General features: G+C 46.1%; 1 protein-coding gene across 1 annotated transcript; it reads left to right on the plus strand.

Moving 5' to 3' along the window:
- Positions 1-58: 58 nt before the first annotated feature.
- Positions 59-12,584, plus strand: YDJC (YdjC homolog (bacterial)). Its single transcript, XM_009080796.1, has 5 exons — positions 59-250; positions 8,310-8,469; positions 9,209-9,308; positions 10,245-10,422; positions 12,254-12,584. The coding sequence occupies exons 1-5, from the start codon at positions 93-95 to the stop codon at positions 12,582-12,584; spliced, it is 927 nt and encodes a 308-aa protein (XP_009079044.1). The 5' UTR covers positions 59-92.
- Positions 12,585-16,043: the final 3,459 nt, after the last annotated feature.

Here is a 16,043-nt window from a genome sequence, read left to right on the forward strand (position 1 = left end):
GCCTGTCTTTTTCCCGTGTGCCTGTGATCTGCGGACTGCGGAGTGTTGCCATTTAACCTCATTTACGTTTTTGCTAGGGATGACATCTAAGAATGCTTCAGGTGAAGCTAATAGTAACTGGAGATGACTTTGGCTATTGTCCTCGGAGAAACCAAGGCATCGTGGACTGTTTCCTGGCCGGTGCGATATCTAACGTGTCCCTTCTAGTCAACGGAAGTGCTGCAGCAGATGCAGCCAAGCTGGCAAGGAGGTAAGCTACTTTCTTTAGCTCCTTCGTGGACAGCCTCCACAACCTCCACAGAAAGCCCAGCCTGGAAAATGTAGTATTTTGTAGCCCCAGAATAAACACTGTGTCATAGCTCTGGCTGGTATAAGAAAACTGAGTTCAGGTGCATTCACCAAGACTCTTCTCAGTAAAACCTGCCAACCATACCCATAATGGTCTTTGATATTAGCTACTGCACCATTTCCCCCCTCAGGATAGGAAGCCCCTTACACAATTTGACTAGTAGAGTTTGGATTAGTTAGACTTTCTCTTTCCACACTTCTAAAAGATGCATCAGCAGAATGAAAGTGCACATTATATACTCAGACTAATCTGCTACCCCTAAAACTGTTAGAGCATAAAAGCACAAATCTTTAAATCTCATTTAATTTGATCCATTTCAGCCAGGCTGAACACAAGGGCAGCCAGACTCATTGCAGAATCAGGGAAAGGTGATTCTGTGAGGGCTTAGTTATAAATCTGGGCACTGGAAAACTTGATTTTTTCCACTCTGGAAACCTGTTAAGAAAGCACTGCAATATTTCTAATAATTCTAGGCTTAATAAATGCATTAGTAAAAACTGCCTACATAAAGAGAGGGACTGTATCTTGTACCTACCACTTTTACTTCTCTGTGAACTTCACAGCTTGCTGGTACAGTTAGCTCTGCAGCAGATCAAATGCTATGTGGCAGTTTCATGGACTAGTCCAGCAAATCCTTTAATAGGAAGCATTACTTGTATTTAAAAGGTAAAACCCAGCTAATGCTTCAACCCCGGTGTGGACAGGCACTTGGAAGCAGGAGTATGTCCTGAAAGAAAGAGCAGCAGGGTTGGGAAACAATTTAGGAAAGCAGAAGAGGAAAGGAGCTGTACTGGTACTAAATGAACTGAGACCTTATGCTTTAAATGCAGCTGCTGCAGGGAACAGTTTCATGAGAGTAATACTGTCCTTGTTCTCCTTGAGCACTTCTCCTCAATTTGCTGTGATTTTAGGGTACTTGGAAATTGCTTGCAGCTTCTTTGATGTAGGGTGGTGAAGGAAAGCCTGGATGTGGTCTTGGTGGCAACCTGGTCTTCTGTGAAAAAGGCTAGAGATTCCACACAAACAAAAAGAGAGGAACTGCCTGGGGGTGATAAGAGGAGAGGCACAACACTGTTGAGATTGCTAAAATCCTGTTAGCCAATGAAACAAATAAAATGTAAAACACAGAGATAAAACCAGCACTTCTCTCTGACACAGGGGCACTGTGAAACCCTTTAAGCCCCAGTGGTCTGGTAATGTTGTCAGCTATTTTAGCCACGGTCTTTAGCAGGCTTTTAAAATAGAATCCACCTGGCCTCATTTTCATAGCCAGAAAGTAGGCCATGTAATCAGTGGTTTAAAAAGCATCTTTGAATCCAGGTCATGACACTTGTGCTGACATAAAAAGCCAGGTTGGAGGGCAGCAGAAGCTGCAGCCTGCTGCGACAATTTCATTTTTGTGAAAGGGTAATTTTGAATTGTGAATATAAATAAAATGGATTTAAAACTATTTCTAAGCATATAAACAGGATCACTTTGGGAACATCTGCCAGCACTAAACATCAACAGCCCAGTTTCTACAGTTCCTCATTTGTGTAACTCTCTGCAGCTGTATGCAGCCCTATCCAGGCATGGGGGAGCATCTGCAGCTTTGGGGAAAAGGATTCATCATATTCTAATGCAACTCCTGCTTCAGATGCTGCTTGTGCTTAACTGGTACCAGTCTGTATAAACAAACTCTTGTGTCACCCCTGAGATATTTGTTCCTCTGTTGCAAAGGCTGATGCAAAATCTTATTGTACACAGGTGTCAAATAGGTCAGACTTACTAGAAATGTCATTGAATCCTCCTCATCTTGTGGTGCAAAAATGGGAAACTTGCTTGCCTGCCTTGCCACTTATTCCTTCGTCCCTCTGCTTGGTGTCATCTCCCGTCCCACTGTGAATATTGAGGCTTTGTGTTTTATGGGATGAAAGCCTGCCTTGTTTTTTCCTCCCCATGTTTGTCTTCACCTATTCAGCCTCGACCAGTAGTGTAAGCAGGAAGAGTGAATCCATCGCAAGCTGAGAGAAGACACTTGAAGCAAGTAGCTTGTTCTTTCCTGGGGCACATTCCAGTGCTGTGGAATTTACTCTTTTGCACTCATGGTGCCAGGATTGTCAGTGATGGACTGCTTCTATGGGTTGTGGAGATTATCTGGGTGGCTCTTGATTAACTGTCTATGACATGGCTGCTTGTCACTGCAAGTCTTGAGCTCTCTCCTCACCTGGTTTTCAGTTAATTAAACACAGGCAAAGCTAATTAGTAACAAGACAACTTTTCCTTCCTAAGTACCTCATGCTGCCCTGCAATGTTAGGACTCAGCATTCTTCAGAAAAGAACACAGTTCCTCTGGATTTTCATCCTCCCTTTCGTTTTCACAAAAATTCTCTAGGTTTCTGGGTATACCATCTGTTGCCCTGAGATTTGATTAGAAGCCTTGGCAGAAATGTGATGATAGTCAGCAGATCTTTGTATCAGCTCTAACACAAGCTAACTGCAGAACAGCAGAACCAAGCAGTAAAAACACACACCTTCCCTAACATCCAGGCTCAGGATTTTGGGCTTTTCTCATTCACTGTCATAACTGGGCTCAGAGAAGGGACCCACTCACTTTGTGCAACAGAGAAGTTTTAGCAGAGGCCTGATCCATCACCAAATGACAAACCTACTGATAGCAACTACCAGAGCAGCAGGTGGGAGAATAGACTATCATTGTGGGTCTTTTTCAGTAACTCAAAACTTTCCTCTTTATGGGCCATGGACTGACTGCAACTTCCTGGTTATCCATATAATATAATTTCAGTTTTCTATTTGGCAAGCCCTACCTTGAAGTCATCTAGTTTTCCTAGTGATTATTCCACAACCTTTCTCAGAAATTGGAAGGGTTATTTTGTAACCTGAAATGAATAGATCCCTTCATTTTTGCTTAGAAATACAGAGATAGAGACACCTAAGATAGTTTGCTGCCATATCCCCCAACTCCTCCCCTTTATATCAAACAGCTCACTTGTTACTGAGTATCAGGACCCTTTTGCAGATGATTGTATCCAAATACCTGATGAAGAGTGACATATTTTAGAACACAACCTCAGTCTTCCTGGTGGGTTTTTTTGCAGTTTAAATGCTGAACATCAGCTACACAAAAACTGAAGTCCCCACATCATATGGGTACATTTAACAGAAAAATCTAACAAACCCACATTTAATTGCTGCCTATGTTTTCACTTCGTTTTCCATCAACACTAATTGCAAAATGTGTGTGTAAATTGTGACTTAATTCTGACTCTCCCAGTCAACATCTGACTAATCTAGAAGTCTCTCATGCTTTCTCATCACCCTTTTATGTGACTGTTAATCACGTAGCAAACAATTCCACTGCTGAACTGTGTTTGGATAGGGGTAGGGCCCAATCTGAGGCCTTAAGCTAGAATCCCAGATAATATTGACTTTACTGGCAACAGTGCTTTTTGCTCGTGTAAGGTTACAGACACAGGAGCTTCACTTGATACAAAGACGTAATTACAATAGAAACTCACATCCCTAAGCTATGTTACAGTACCAGTTCTTAACACTTCAGAGGCTTTGGAGCATTTCTTGCAGCAGAAATAAATCCTTAGCAGTAATAGAGCAAGAAAAGATGCTATTTGATGAAAGACAGATCTTACAGTTTGTTGAATGGTGAAAGTGTGTATGGGAAATATGCAAATGCCAACATGGAGAAACTTAGAGGTGTACACTTCTGCACAAAGCACAGCCTTTCTTTGTCTGCCTTCAGACACTTGGTGTTTACTGGAGCAGGATGTTGAGATACAGATATTTACACGAGGCTCTTACTTGTGTCACACCTGGGCTGAGATCTGCCGAACAGTAATTTCCTGGATGATACAAACAGGATGTTGGAGGTGGGATCTGTTTACCCACCAAGGAAAAGGGTAAGTGCCATGCTTATGCCAGAGTATGCAGCCTTCAGCAAGTCAACTGGGACTGTGCTTGGTGAATCACATAATTCCCACAGTCACTGCAACTGCTCCCAGGAACACGGGGACTCCACAGAGTCCCATGCCGTGGCCAGGCAGGACCCAGGACACTGTTACTCAGCCACTAAGCTCAGAAATGTGCAGAGCTGGTGGGCACTTCAGAGAATAAGTCAGTGTAATAACCATCTCCAGAGTCCCTTTACTGCTAAGGATGTGAATGAACAGGGATTGCAGCGGTACAAAGCCCATTGCCTCAGAAGAGACATTTGTTCAGAGCACTTGTATGGAAAAACAAGGAACTACTTGAAAAGGAAGCAGTTTAGCTGATTGTATTTCCCCTCTCTTTGATAACCGGACTGGACTTGCTGACTCAGAAATCTTTCCGGGGTGAATTCCTTCTTGCCCCTTGTAGCACTTTTTGTAAGGGTCTCTGCTTCCCCCACCCTCTTCCCCCCACCTCCTACAGAGGATGCTGAGCAGAGAACTACAGAGCCAGGCTGGTGTAACAGCCAACATTCAGTGCAAACAGCTCACTAGAGGACTAACCTCAGTGGCTGCAAAAGCTGCTGGCCTGAATCTCTTCTCAGTAAGCTCTCAAGCAGCCCAGTCTAATGCTGCTTGTGTTATAGGAGCATATACTTGTAGACATTATCCTTCGACTTTATCAGGAGTGAACTCAACCTGTGTGCTGAATCCTGCCTCACATCTCTGCATTGTCCAGTGCAGTGGAACAGCCTTGTAAACACATAGACATGGGCCCCTCCAAACAGGTTGTGGAAGGGTCATTGCTGCTGAAAACAATTACCAAAACCAGTTTAGAGACACCAAGCACATTCCTCAGCATTACTTTGTTTTGGCAATGGTAGCTGTTACCGCAGAGTTCTTTTTGCAGAAACTAAACTGTTGCCTGAGGCTCAATGCCAGGCGTTTCATTTTGAATCTCCTGTGAGCAATTAGCAGTTAGACCTGACCAGCAGGGCTCACCCTGTCCCACCTGTAAAGGGCTTGTGCAGAGGAGTGGGTATGAGGCCAAACCCACAACAGCCGAGCTCTGTTCCTGGTGCAGTATCACATGCTATATAAGCTGTTTGAGCTGCTGGTCTCTGCTTCAGTATTTCAGCCAATAAAATAGCAGATATTTAACAGTATTTGAAAAGATACAGGCAACTACAAAGTATGTTTGTGTAGCAGAAACAATCGCCTGCACTCTAAAAAAAGGACCCTTTGAGGGTATTCCCACAACTTGACTTTTCTCCCTGCCTTTTTTAGAGTACAGCATGCCTTGGCATTGCTCTTTATTTGCAGAAGCTGCATTTCAGTAGTGAGAGGCACTCAGGAGAGTTAGTCCAGTGTGTGTAGCAGCCTGTGGGGAGAAGAGCTAGCTTTCAGCAGAACTCTGCTGTACCCATTGCTTTGTTCTCCTTCTCATATCCTTACAGCCTTCACAGCATGCTGCTTCTGTGCATCTCCCACAGATGAGCATTTCTGAATGAGTTTATCAGATGCTGCATTTTGAGTTTTGTTTTCAGTCCCTGTATCCCAGAGCCGTTGAACGTGAGCAATTCCTTGTTGGATGCCTCAGCATGGGCAATCTGTCAAACAAGCTAGGACCAACTCTACGAGAAAACTATTAAGATATTCAGCTGGTGTTAGCCAAAGCTCTGAAACATGCTCTAATGTTACAGTCAGACTCTCCCCTTACAGTAAGGACAAGGCCAGCTCTCTCTGCACTTCCACATTCTGCTCATTCCCCAGCTCTGGGGTTGCTTTCAGCTCCAGCAAGGAGCAGCTCTCAGGTTCCCCAGCACAGCACTTGGCTCCTCAGTGTCCCACACCTGTCAGAGGGGCTTGCCTTCTCCTGGAAATAGCTTCCCTCACACCATTTAAGGCATTGCACAATTGGAGGCAGTTCATTTGATGCTCCTGGGAGACAACACTGAGAGGCTCAGCTGTTCATTTCTTGCCCTCCCACAACACACATGAGGAGAGTACTCAACAAAAAAGTCCATCTGCTGATTCATGGTAACACATGAATCTTTTTTTTCTTTTTTTTCAAACAGCAGTGGCTGTGGTACAGCTGATACAGTCAGAGCTTCCCAGGGACACAATAAAGAATCTGAGGTGGACTTCTGAAAAAAACCAAAACAAAACCACAGGTTCCTCCTCTCCTTTTGGGCTCATGCAGGATACCCAGCAGGTCACAGAATGGAGGGGAAGGCCTCCTGCCCCAGCACTCCTTCTGCACTGTCACTGCCTCCTGCCCTGCCCTCGACTGCCTGCCTAATGGCCACACTCCTAATGACAGCATCTTCCACTTCTTGTATTAGCAAGAAGCTAGCGTGCACGTCATGTGCTCATGCCCCAGGTATGAAAACCAGATGAACATTTATCATCAATGAAACCATCAGGCCTTGCTGAAAGAAATCACCAGAAAAGCCAGAGGACCTTTCTTTCCACAAGCTGTTTTGCTCCATTAAGCAGACATTCAAGCTCCTTAATCACACAGTGGACTGGAAAGACATGGTCTCATTTTGTTTCACAGAGCTGTGCATACAACTTGTCTCCTAACATTTATGTCTTTGAGAAGTAGTATCTGGCAATTGACTGCACCATCCACCTGGAGCACAAGACATGAAGGAGCCAGGGAAAAAGGCTTTCAGTCCTACAAGGGCCAAAGCTTTTGGACGTGAAGGAGCTAAATGACTCTGACTTGGTCCAATCCATCCACAGTCCTGTCTCCAGTAACTCAGTGCTTCACCAGTCAGCTTCAGGGCAGCAGAGCGGGAAGATGTTTTTAGCACACTTGCCTAAATTGAGATTGCTTTTGTTTTCCTCTTCATGGTGCAAGGGCTGTATCAGGGACAGACCATGCCCAGTTTTAGTAGCCCCATGCAGAAGTTCCAAGAAGGATTTAAAGCATCATGGACTTGTTGCCTTGAAATTCACTATGCACCATGACTCAGACTGGGCAACACAGACAGAACATTGCAGTTCTGTCATGTACCTACTGGGTCAGCCAGAGGCCAGGGGTTGTCTTGGAAAAAGTTTCAAGGCATCAATCTGGCTACCGATTCTGAGGATTTCCAAAAAAGCTAGTGAGACCCCGTATAAATGTGAGCACTCACAAGACCTGTTTTCATTGCAGTTCATCCACAGCACAGACCAAGAAGCAAACACCAGCACTCACTAAGCCCTGTGGCAGAGAGGAGCTCTGCATCTACTCTGGCTCCATAGTTTCTTTTTTTTCAACTGTTACAGACTGCAACTAGTTAATCAGTTGTTCTCTTTGATTCCTTAGCAAGCCTCTACACTTCACTGCGGGCCTCCCTGCAGTAATCCTTTAACCATGCCAGAGATGCTGCTCTGTACAACTTCAGATTGAAGCTGCATCAGCCTTATCCCTCACTAAGTGTTAGTCTGCACCAGTAGACAAGAGCCTGGCCACTGCAGGCAAATCCAGCTGCAGCCCCTTGGACCAGGACACCCTTAAACTCAGACAGTATTTACACTTGCATACCAGCTGCATTGGCCACTGTTTGTATATATATGACTGGATTCTACTTAAGGGCAGCTTTAGAACTCAAATGTATCATAAATGTACCATCTTTAATAGAGTGAACAACTCAAGGGGATACCTAGCAAGAACTATTGAAGTGCTCTAGAAAAGGTTGAAAGGTCCAGATTTTTCAGTTAGTTACTAGTGACTGTAGTTACAAAGTGCAGTTACAGCATTTAGCCCAAGATACCTTGTGATGTGAGCCAGGGTGAGAGGGAGTCTCACACTGGCCTTTGGAAGACTGCACAGGGTAGTTAGCTGGAGATATTCTTCTCTGGTTAAGGTCACTCTGCTTTCCTTTCTAGCAGAGCAGAGATACAAAGATGTACTCCAGTGAGGACAGCAACACTTCTAAGATCAGTTGAGCTCTTTCACTGAAATCTCACTCTCTTTGGCCACAGTGAGGGAGGTGCAAATCTTAACAGATATTTCATTCCTGTTACAGATACAACATCCCAATAGGCCTGCATGCCAACCTCTCCGAGGGCTCCCCTGTATGTGAGGTACTCAAGACAAACTCTTCTCTGCTCAACCGAGATGGATTCTTCCATGGTAAAATGGGATTCAGAACAGCTCTATCAAAAGGTCTCCTGAATATGTCAGAGGTAGGAGAAAGCCACATGCAGCCATTTGGCTTGCTTTCCTGAACTTATCCCAGCACATAACAGCTTTCCCAGATCTCAGCACATAACAGCTTTCACAGATCCCAAGGTCTCTAAGCCTTGACCATGCTGTGTGTGCAGCTGGAGCTGGCTTTCCAGGTCCTGGGCCTCATTCTGCCACAGGCTCTGCAGCCTTTGAGAGCACGTTCCTCCCTGCTTCGGTGCCTGTGTACCCTAATGTCCTGTTAACTGTTTATCTGAGGGGGCAGAAGCAGCATTGGAACAGGTATTTAAAAAGAACCTAGAGATCAGTAAAAGGAAAATGACAGATAAGTCCTAAGTGGGCACTAGGCTTTTCATCAGCTGGTGTGAGGCTTTTACTCTCTAGGAAGATGGCTGGTTTTGTCCCATGAGCAAGGATGAACATGTTACTGTGATGAAAACTGCCTATGGGATATGAACACCTATTTCCCTATTCATTTTAAAGGGAAATGGGTATTCAAATATCCTATGCATTTCAGAAAATCCCAGTATCAGCACCATCCCCATACCCAGTACTACAAAGAGCCCCATGCCTAGGGAAGGCTCTGACTAGTCCAGCAGCAATGGACATCCCTTTATAATCACAGCACTTGGTGCCTCCCAGGGCCACCTCCCAAGTCCTGGCCAGCGATGTCTCCAGCAGCCCCTTGAACTCTCCTGCTCTTAGCCTGCTGATAGGTCTTGCTTCTCTGCTGTACAGGTGAGGCAGGAGCTAAAGGCTCAGGTGGAGCTGTTCCATGAGCTGACAGGTCACCTACCTCCTCACATGGATGGGCACCAGCATGTCCACGTCCTCCCAGGTAAGAAGGAAGTCCTCTTCTTCCCAGTGCCAAGCAGGTGAGAGAGTTGGAGAGTCAGAGGGGACTCCCCTTGCCATGGCTCCTGTTTGGGCAATAAACATCACCATAAGATACTTGCTTGACAGTTGCAGTTTGAATGTCCCCACCTGGGCCCTGGGGAGACAGTCCTGCCCAGGCCCAAACTGTTTACTTGGAGTCTTGAGTCTTCGCATGGCAGCACGAGGGGATTAATGGCACAAATGGCCCAGGTTACACCTTTTCCTCTAAGAACTGATAATTCACCTCAGCATCCTAATTCCTCCTCCTGCCCACACTGAAGGAGGTAGATCAAAGCCAGCAGCAGACTGGCCAGTTTAAATAGGAATGATGGAGTTTGCAAGGTCTGTGGCTCTTTCAGGTGCTACAAGAACTCCATTCTGTCAGTTGTTTCCACCCCAGTCCCTTCCTGTAGGTCTCAGCTTGCTTTAGAAATGGGCAAATATCTTTTGTACCTGTTTTGCAAATAAGGTCATTGTGGTACAGAGATGGAAAACTGAAAAAAAAAAAGAATCCAGCCTTCCCCACTCCAGCAGTAACGGCCTATGGATAATATTGCTCCGACAGTGCAGGGACTTGATGAAGAGCTTCTTCCTGACAGTGCAGTTACCTCTGGTGCACTCCAAGACCAGAGCCCCTCACTTAGAAGCAGGGGCTGGACTGAATGCCCAGTACTGAAGGGAAGAAAAAAGGCACCTACATCAGATGTTGAGGGAGAAGCATTTCCAGTATAGATGGTGACTCCCACACAGACAAATAAAACAATTTCAGCAGAAGATAAACCAAACGGGATTTGATTTTCTTAAACATGGGAAGAAGCCTCTGTGCTTACAGCTTGCAGGGGACACAATGAGCTTGTTATCCAACTCCTGACTACAGTGTCTCTGGTTTTACTTGCAGAGGTCAGGCATGTTTTTGCAGAGGTGTTAGAGGAATATGGGATTAAGTACACTCGTGTCCCAATAGAGCCAGGCCTTCATAACTGTGACTGGATTCCACCGTCTCTGATGGACTTTTATCTGGGAGTAGAAGAAGATTCTTTTAACACAGTGGATGTGTTTACAAAGCATGGAATAAGGTAAGACAGGCATTACTCATCCTTTTTGCAGTAAAACTCTAAGATCTTATCAGTGCCTGATAGTATCTTTCCAAAATGGAACACCACCTTTCTCTTTCCTCTTCAGGGCTTACAGAGAGGTTCAGGAGGAGGATAAAAGTGCTGGGGGCACTAGGGCTTAGGAGCTTTTATTTGAACAGCGGTGACTCACTTCCCACTTGAAAGGGAATGTTCTTTTCAGGGTATGTTTCTCAGACTTCCTAGTGAAGCTGCATTGGCATCTGGGACTGCAGGAGAAATGCTGCATCAGTGGTGGAGTTTTCAAAGTATGATCTACGGCAAGTTGTCAAGAAATAACTTTTCATCTTTCTGGCACAGTGGAGAAAGGGTTTTAAGTAGCAAGAAAGACTAATTAGAAACAAGTGTTTGTTGTTAAGGGGAAGCAAGAAGCTCCCTGAGCTTGCAGTGTCACAGCTGGCGATCACTGCTCTATGCGAACAGCCTCGTTGGTGTCCTGCATCTCAGGGGCCAAACCTGAGAAGCTCAGCCCTTCCCCCAACAACATACTTCTCTTAAAAGCTTAAACAGTGTCTTACGAGTTAAAGACATTTCACTTGAGACCCTTGCTGTCACCTGTCCTTTGGGGCAGATTTCATTACTTTCTCGGTCCACTGAAGCAGTTATTTTCTTGGATTTTATTTTGGTATCAGTTGTTCTCAATGCTAGCAGCAGGCTGGCATTCCACCCTGCCCATCCATCCAGAGCACATAGGCTGTGCTCCAGCCTATTTCTGAGGGAAGGAAGGGCACAGAAACTCACAGCGCAGGTCATCAGGAGAGTAACTTTAGGCCAAGTCCACACTGGGACAGCAGACTGGAAACCCCAAACGCTGCAGGGCTCCCCGCAGTACCAAAGGGCAGGATGCTGTTGGTGTACCTCTGAAAAGCTGCTGTGCCTCTCCGGGGTGCGGGGAACTGGCAGGACCTGTGTGTTCATACCCAGCCCGCGCTCCAGCCGCTGCCGGCAGGGCAGGCCAGGAGGGCCGAGCTCTTATACAAACCACGAACACAGGGAACGCCAGGGAAGTGCGAGGAGCACGGTCAGCTGAGAGCTCAGGGAATTCAATGCTGCCACTCGACCTCAGCACCTCTGCAGAAGGTACTGCACCGAGGCCCTGGAGCCTGCGGGGTTTGTGGCACTGGAGAGCACAAGGCTCTGCTCACTGCACGGTAGTGAGGTGTCGGTGTGTACTCAGGTCACAGTTAATATTCTCCTAAGTCCTACAAACTTTTCTCAAGAAGAGCCAAGTGGTCAGCAGAGCTCTTTGATCATGCAGCTAAAGACTCCAGCCTTGGTTTCTTCCAAAAACATTCACCTTCTGCCCTCACGTAGACTTGTTCAGGTCTCCTTATTTCAGTCACCTTCATTTCCACTTAGCTGAGGGTTATTGTCTAGCGGTGATTATTATTCGGGTTTTAATTGGCCTAGTATAGTGTGGGATTTCTCTTTAGCTCTGCTCTTCCCTTTTGGGCCAACGAAATGCACCTGTAAGCTCACAGATGCCAAATAACCTGTGTGCTGTGACACAGGGCACACCAATAACAGCCTAGCAGCAGTGCTGGGGCTGTGCTGGGTTTGCTGTCACTGCAGAACCGCTGCTTGAAATAGGAAAGAAAAAGCACAACTGGCTTGAAGTTCTGGGTTTACTTTTGTTTATAGTTAAAAGTTGTAAATCCCCTCCCCCTTTTCTATCTTAAATTTTAGGTAAATTTTGATTCCTAATCCACTGGACCTAATTCAGGTCTCTACCTACCTTGTTAGCATTAATATCAGTGTTTCCTCCTGGCTCCAGGTGGCCAGACATTTACATAGGCCTGAGCACCATGGGCAAGAACATGTCTGTCAGCAGCATCTGGAGTGCGATCGACACTGCTATCCTGGAGGTCACGGCCAAGGCAGCCTCACCTGCACACCCAACGCCACCGAGCAGGACAGTAACCATAGAACTGATGGTGCATCCAGGGTACCCCAGTGTCCCACCCGTCGGCGGCTGTGGGGAAGGACCAGATGATTTCTCGCAGTCCTGGGAGCGCCTCCATGAGCTCCAGACTTTAGTTAAGCCAGAGCTGCAGAGCCATTACAAAAGCAGGAACATTCAGCTGTGTTCATTCAAAGATCTTTAAATAAAGAAGTATCCATCCATCCATCCATCCATCCATCCATCCATCCATCCATTCTCTGAAGAGAGGCAGTTGATGATGTCCCAAGAAGCCAGACCACTGTTATCAGTGTCACATACCGTGTCATACCCCCGGTACAGCTGACAAGAGCTGTGAACAGCTTGGGAATGGAGGAGCAACATCCTCTGAGCAGCTCCAGGCAGTACCCCAGAGCCCTGACTGCCAGTTTTTAGGCCACAGCATCTGCTCTGCATGTGACAAACCCCTCACACACACCCCCCCCGATCCAGCACAGCATGGCAGCCATGGCCCAGCCACCTCTCAGGGCTCAGCTCCTGACAATGTGGTAGTGAGTAGCATGGAAACACGCTGTGCTGTGTTTCCATGCTACTCCTTGCAGCACCCAGGGTTATGATCATTTCTCTTTTTGGACTTAATGGCAAAAAAACCCCCCAACAACATGCTGGGGTGCAGGTGCTGCTTTGGAGCAATTGCTCAGGGTAGGTCACCCATGGAAAACTTCTGCGTTTGGCTTTCTTAATGCACTTGGTCGTGGTCCCTTTCCCCTCTGCTCGTACGTGCTCATGGCTGGTGAGGGGCACATCACCCTCAGCGTGTCTCTGGTCAGAGCAGTCAGATCACATGAGTGGCCCTGTGGGGTCTGAAGCTATTTTCCAGGAACAGCCTCAGCCAGCAGTAATTATGTATCTCTCTATTTACATTGCCTCTTGGCATTAAGCCCCCATAGGAGAGTAACATCAGCTGCAGCCCTTTTGGAGAAGCTTTTTTATTTTTTGGATGACTTTGCAGCAGCAGCAACTGTTGACCCATCTGCTATTTCAGTAGCTGCTGCGTAGAGAGCAGCAGCAACTGGTCTGTACCACCCACTGCCCCTCAGGACAAACCAAGGGGTGGCTGTGTGCCAGCCATGAGCAAGTCTGCAAGGGCAGAAGGGCCCTGTATTTGTCCCTTTTTTCTTCTCACCAAAGCACTCAAACTCCAACAAGCCCCAGTAATGCTGATGTGTTCTTAACTGCAGCCTTGTCACTCCTCTAGAACTATCACATGGGGAAAAATTATTTTAGATTGCTTATGCTCGTTTCCTGCACAAAAGTGGTCTAATTTAACACAATATTTTGTTCACTGTATTTTTTTAATATTAAAAAGTCAAGATGATCATCATTCTTTTAAGTGAAAAATAAACTCAGGCCTTTTCTATTGCAATGCCTCAGGAGGCTTGGGGTCTTGGTTACAGCTAAACCCACTCACCTGTGATTGTCTGGCAGAGCTGGGCAGGCCTCCCTGTCTGTCCTTAATGGGGCAACTGTCTGACCTTCCCTAGAACATGTCTGAGGAACTTTTCTGTCCTGTACAAATACAAAAACATCAAGGATGCTGCAGAAAAGATTTTGCCCAGGTTATTTCCTAAATTATTGTCAGGAAATTAATTAGCTATACAAGAAGTTTGCTTCTAAAAACTGTCCTGCACAAGTGCCAGAGCGCACAGCCAGCTCTGACTGCAGCAGTTGGTACCTTTCGGGAAGCTTCTCCCGCCGCGCTGGGCTGAGCGCGGCCACCAGCGCCGCCCAGTGCCCGCGGCCCCCCGCGAGGAACAGCCCATGGAATGTCACCGGCATTTGAGGGATACTTTTACACCCTGCTTGTAAGGGGTTTGCTCCATATTCTAACGGCTGTCTTTGCTCTGATCACAACCATCAGGACCTTACACACCTCTTGAATTCCAGATGCACTCCTGCCGGCTAAGCACTGCAGACCCAACAGCAGCCTCAGCCAAGGGCTGTACTGCGAGCAAAGAATGTATTTTGCAACTTCCATACTTTTAAATGAACATTAACCCCCAAATTAACTGGAGAAATAAATAAAGATCTACTAAAGACTTCTAAAGAGGGAACCTTTCAGTCATGTAAAACACAGGGAGATAAGTGTCTCAGTGATTCTGTGAAAGCTTTAAAGACAACCCAAATTCAAATTAAAAACACTACTACAATCCCAGGCTAACCCCCAGCCCTGTCTGAAAATAAAACCATGGCACGAAGCTTTTGAGAGCAATTTTTATTAGGGTAGCAGAATGGACTTGCAGAAAGCCTATACCAGTACTCCTGGGTGTGGTTTCACCAGTGCGCTGCTTCTATTGTGGATGTTCATCTGCACATTTAGAATTCAGCATGGCTTAGGGAACCAGAGAGAACAAGAGCTTGATTTCCTGAGTTAACATAGGACTTCGCACTTGGATATTTTCTCCTCAGACTTCAGCCATACAGCAGTGTTGGATCCCTTTGTTCAGAGGGTGCCCACGGACATGCACCAGCACTTCGTTACACATCTCACAGTTTAGTGATTGGACTATGAAGAACACACTAAGAGAATTGATAGCAATATCTGTCTTCTGTGTGATCTCTGTAGCTGGAATGGGAATGGCTGGTGCAGCACTGCTGTAGGCCTGCATGGATCGACCGGAGCTCCTGGAATCACACAGCCCTTCCGTTCCCTTCCAACGGCATCTGAGTCACACCGACGCAGACAGACGCAGTCTTTGACCTGAGAGGCTTTACAACCACAGAGTATACTATTGAGTAGCAACGAGGGCAGCAAACTAGTGCTACAGTTTTGTTTCAAATAAAATTTAGAGAATGGTACATTTCCATTCCAACAGACATGATCAAAGGTACAGTGACTCAGGTGATGCGGAAGTTACACACTTCAGTTTGACAGATAATTTGGCATTATTTTATTATGAATCCGAGTGAGCGTGAATGAAACAAAATCAGTACCAACTTTCTGCAAATGAAGACACAAAGATGTGGAAATTTGGTAATAGACAGTGCTCTCACAAGCCTGAAAACGCTTAGGAAATGCAAGTTTCCGTAATAAGGTGAATGTGGTTTATTTACCTGCCAAAGAATCTGTCTAAGAACACTTAAACATAAAATTTCTTAGCTCCCTAACTTATAAAAAAATTTACTTTCAACAGAGGTGAGGTACTGGGCTGTCATTGTTTGCACTAGATTGGAAATGAAAGCCAGTGAGAGGGAAGAATGAGGAAATAGCAAATATACAGGACATTAAAACCAGGAGAGACCTACTGCTTGACACACTAGTTCTGAAAGGTTGCAAAGGCAGAGGCTGTATTAAAACTGAATTTAAGAGTACAGGCAACCACCCAGGTGTGAGGGATTTTCTATCTCAGCTTCCTGCACTTCAAAATGACATGCACTCCCAGCTATCGGTGGGTTTCTGGAGATGCTGTTTGCTCAGTAACAGACTCAGCTGGAGGTGGGGGGAGATGGCAGTTTGACTGTGTGGCAGTTTGACTGTGGAGCTATGATCACACTCTGGCCTGGGGAGGAAAGGCAGGCGACAAGCAGCAGAGCCACGGCAAAGGATGCTCAGTTCTGAACAGAAGGGGCTTCCTGCAGCATGCTAGGAGTGCCCAGAGCAACC

The sequence above is a fragment of the Acanthisitta chloris genome, unplaced genomic scaffold (genome assembly GCF_000695815.1).
Source record: "Acanthisitta chloris isolate BGI_N310 unplaced genomic scaffold, ASM69581v1 scaffold22478, whole genome shotgun sequence".
Classification (NCBI taxonomy): Eukaryota; Metazoa; Chordata; class Aves; order Passeriformes; family Acanthisittidae; genus Acanthisitta; species Acanthisitta chloris.

Coding starts and splice junctions, on each gene's coding strand:
- YDJC (XM_009080796.1), top strand. CDS start 93: ATGCTTCAGGTGAAGCTAATAGTAACTGGAGATGACTTTGGCTATTGT. Junction 251..8,309: donor GCAGCCAAGCTGGCAAGGAG/GTAAGCTACTTT, acceptor TTCCTGTTACAG/ATACAACATCCCAATAGGCC. Junction 8,470..9,208: donor GTCTCCTGAATATGTCAGAG/GTAGGAGAAAGC, acceptor TCTGCTGTACAG/GTGAGGCAGGAGCTAAAGGC.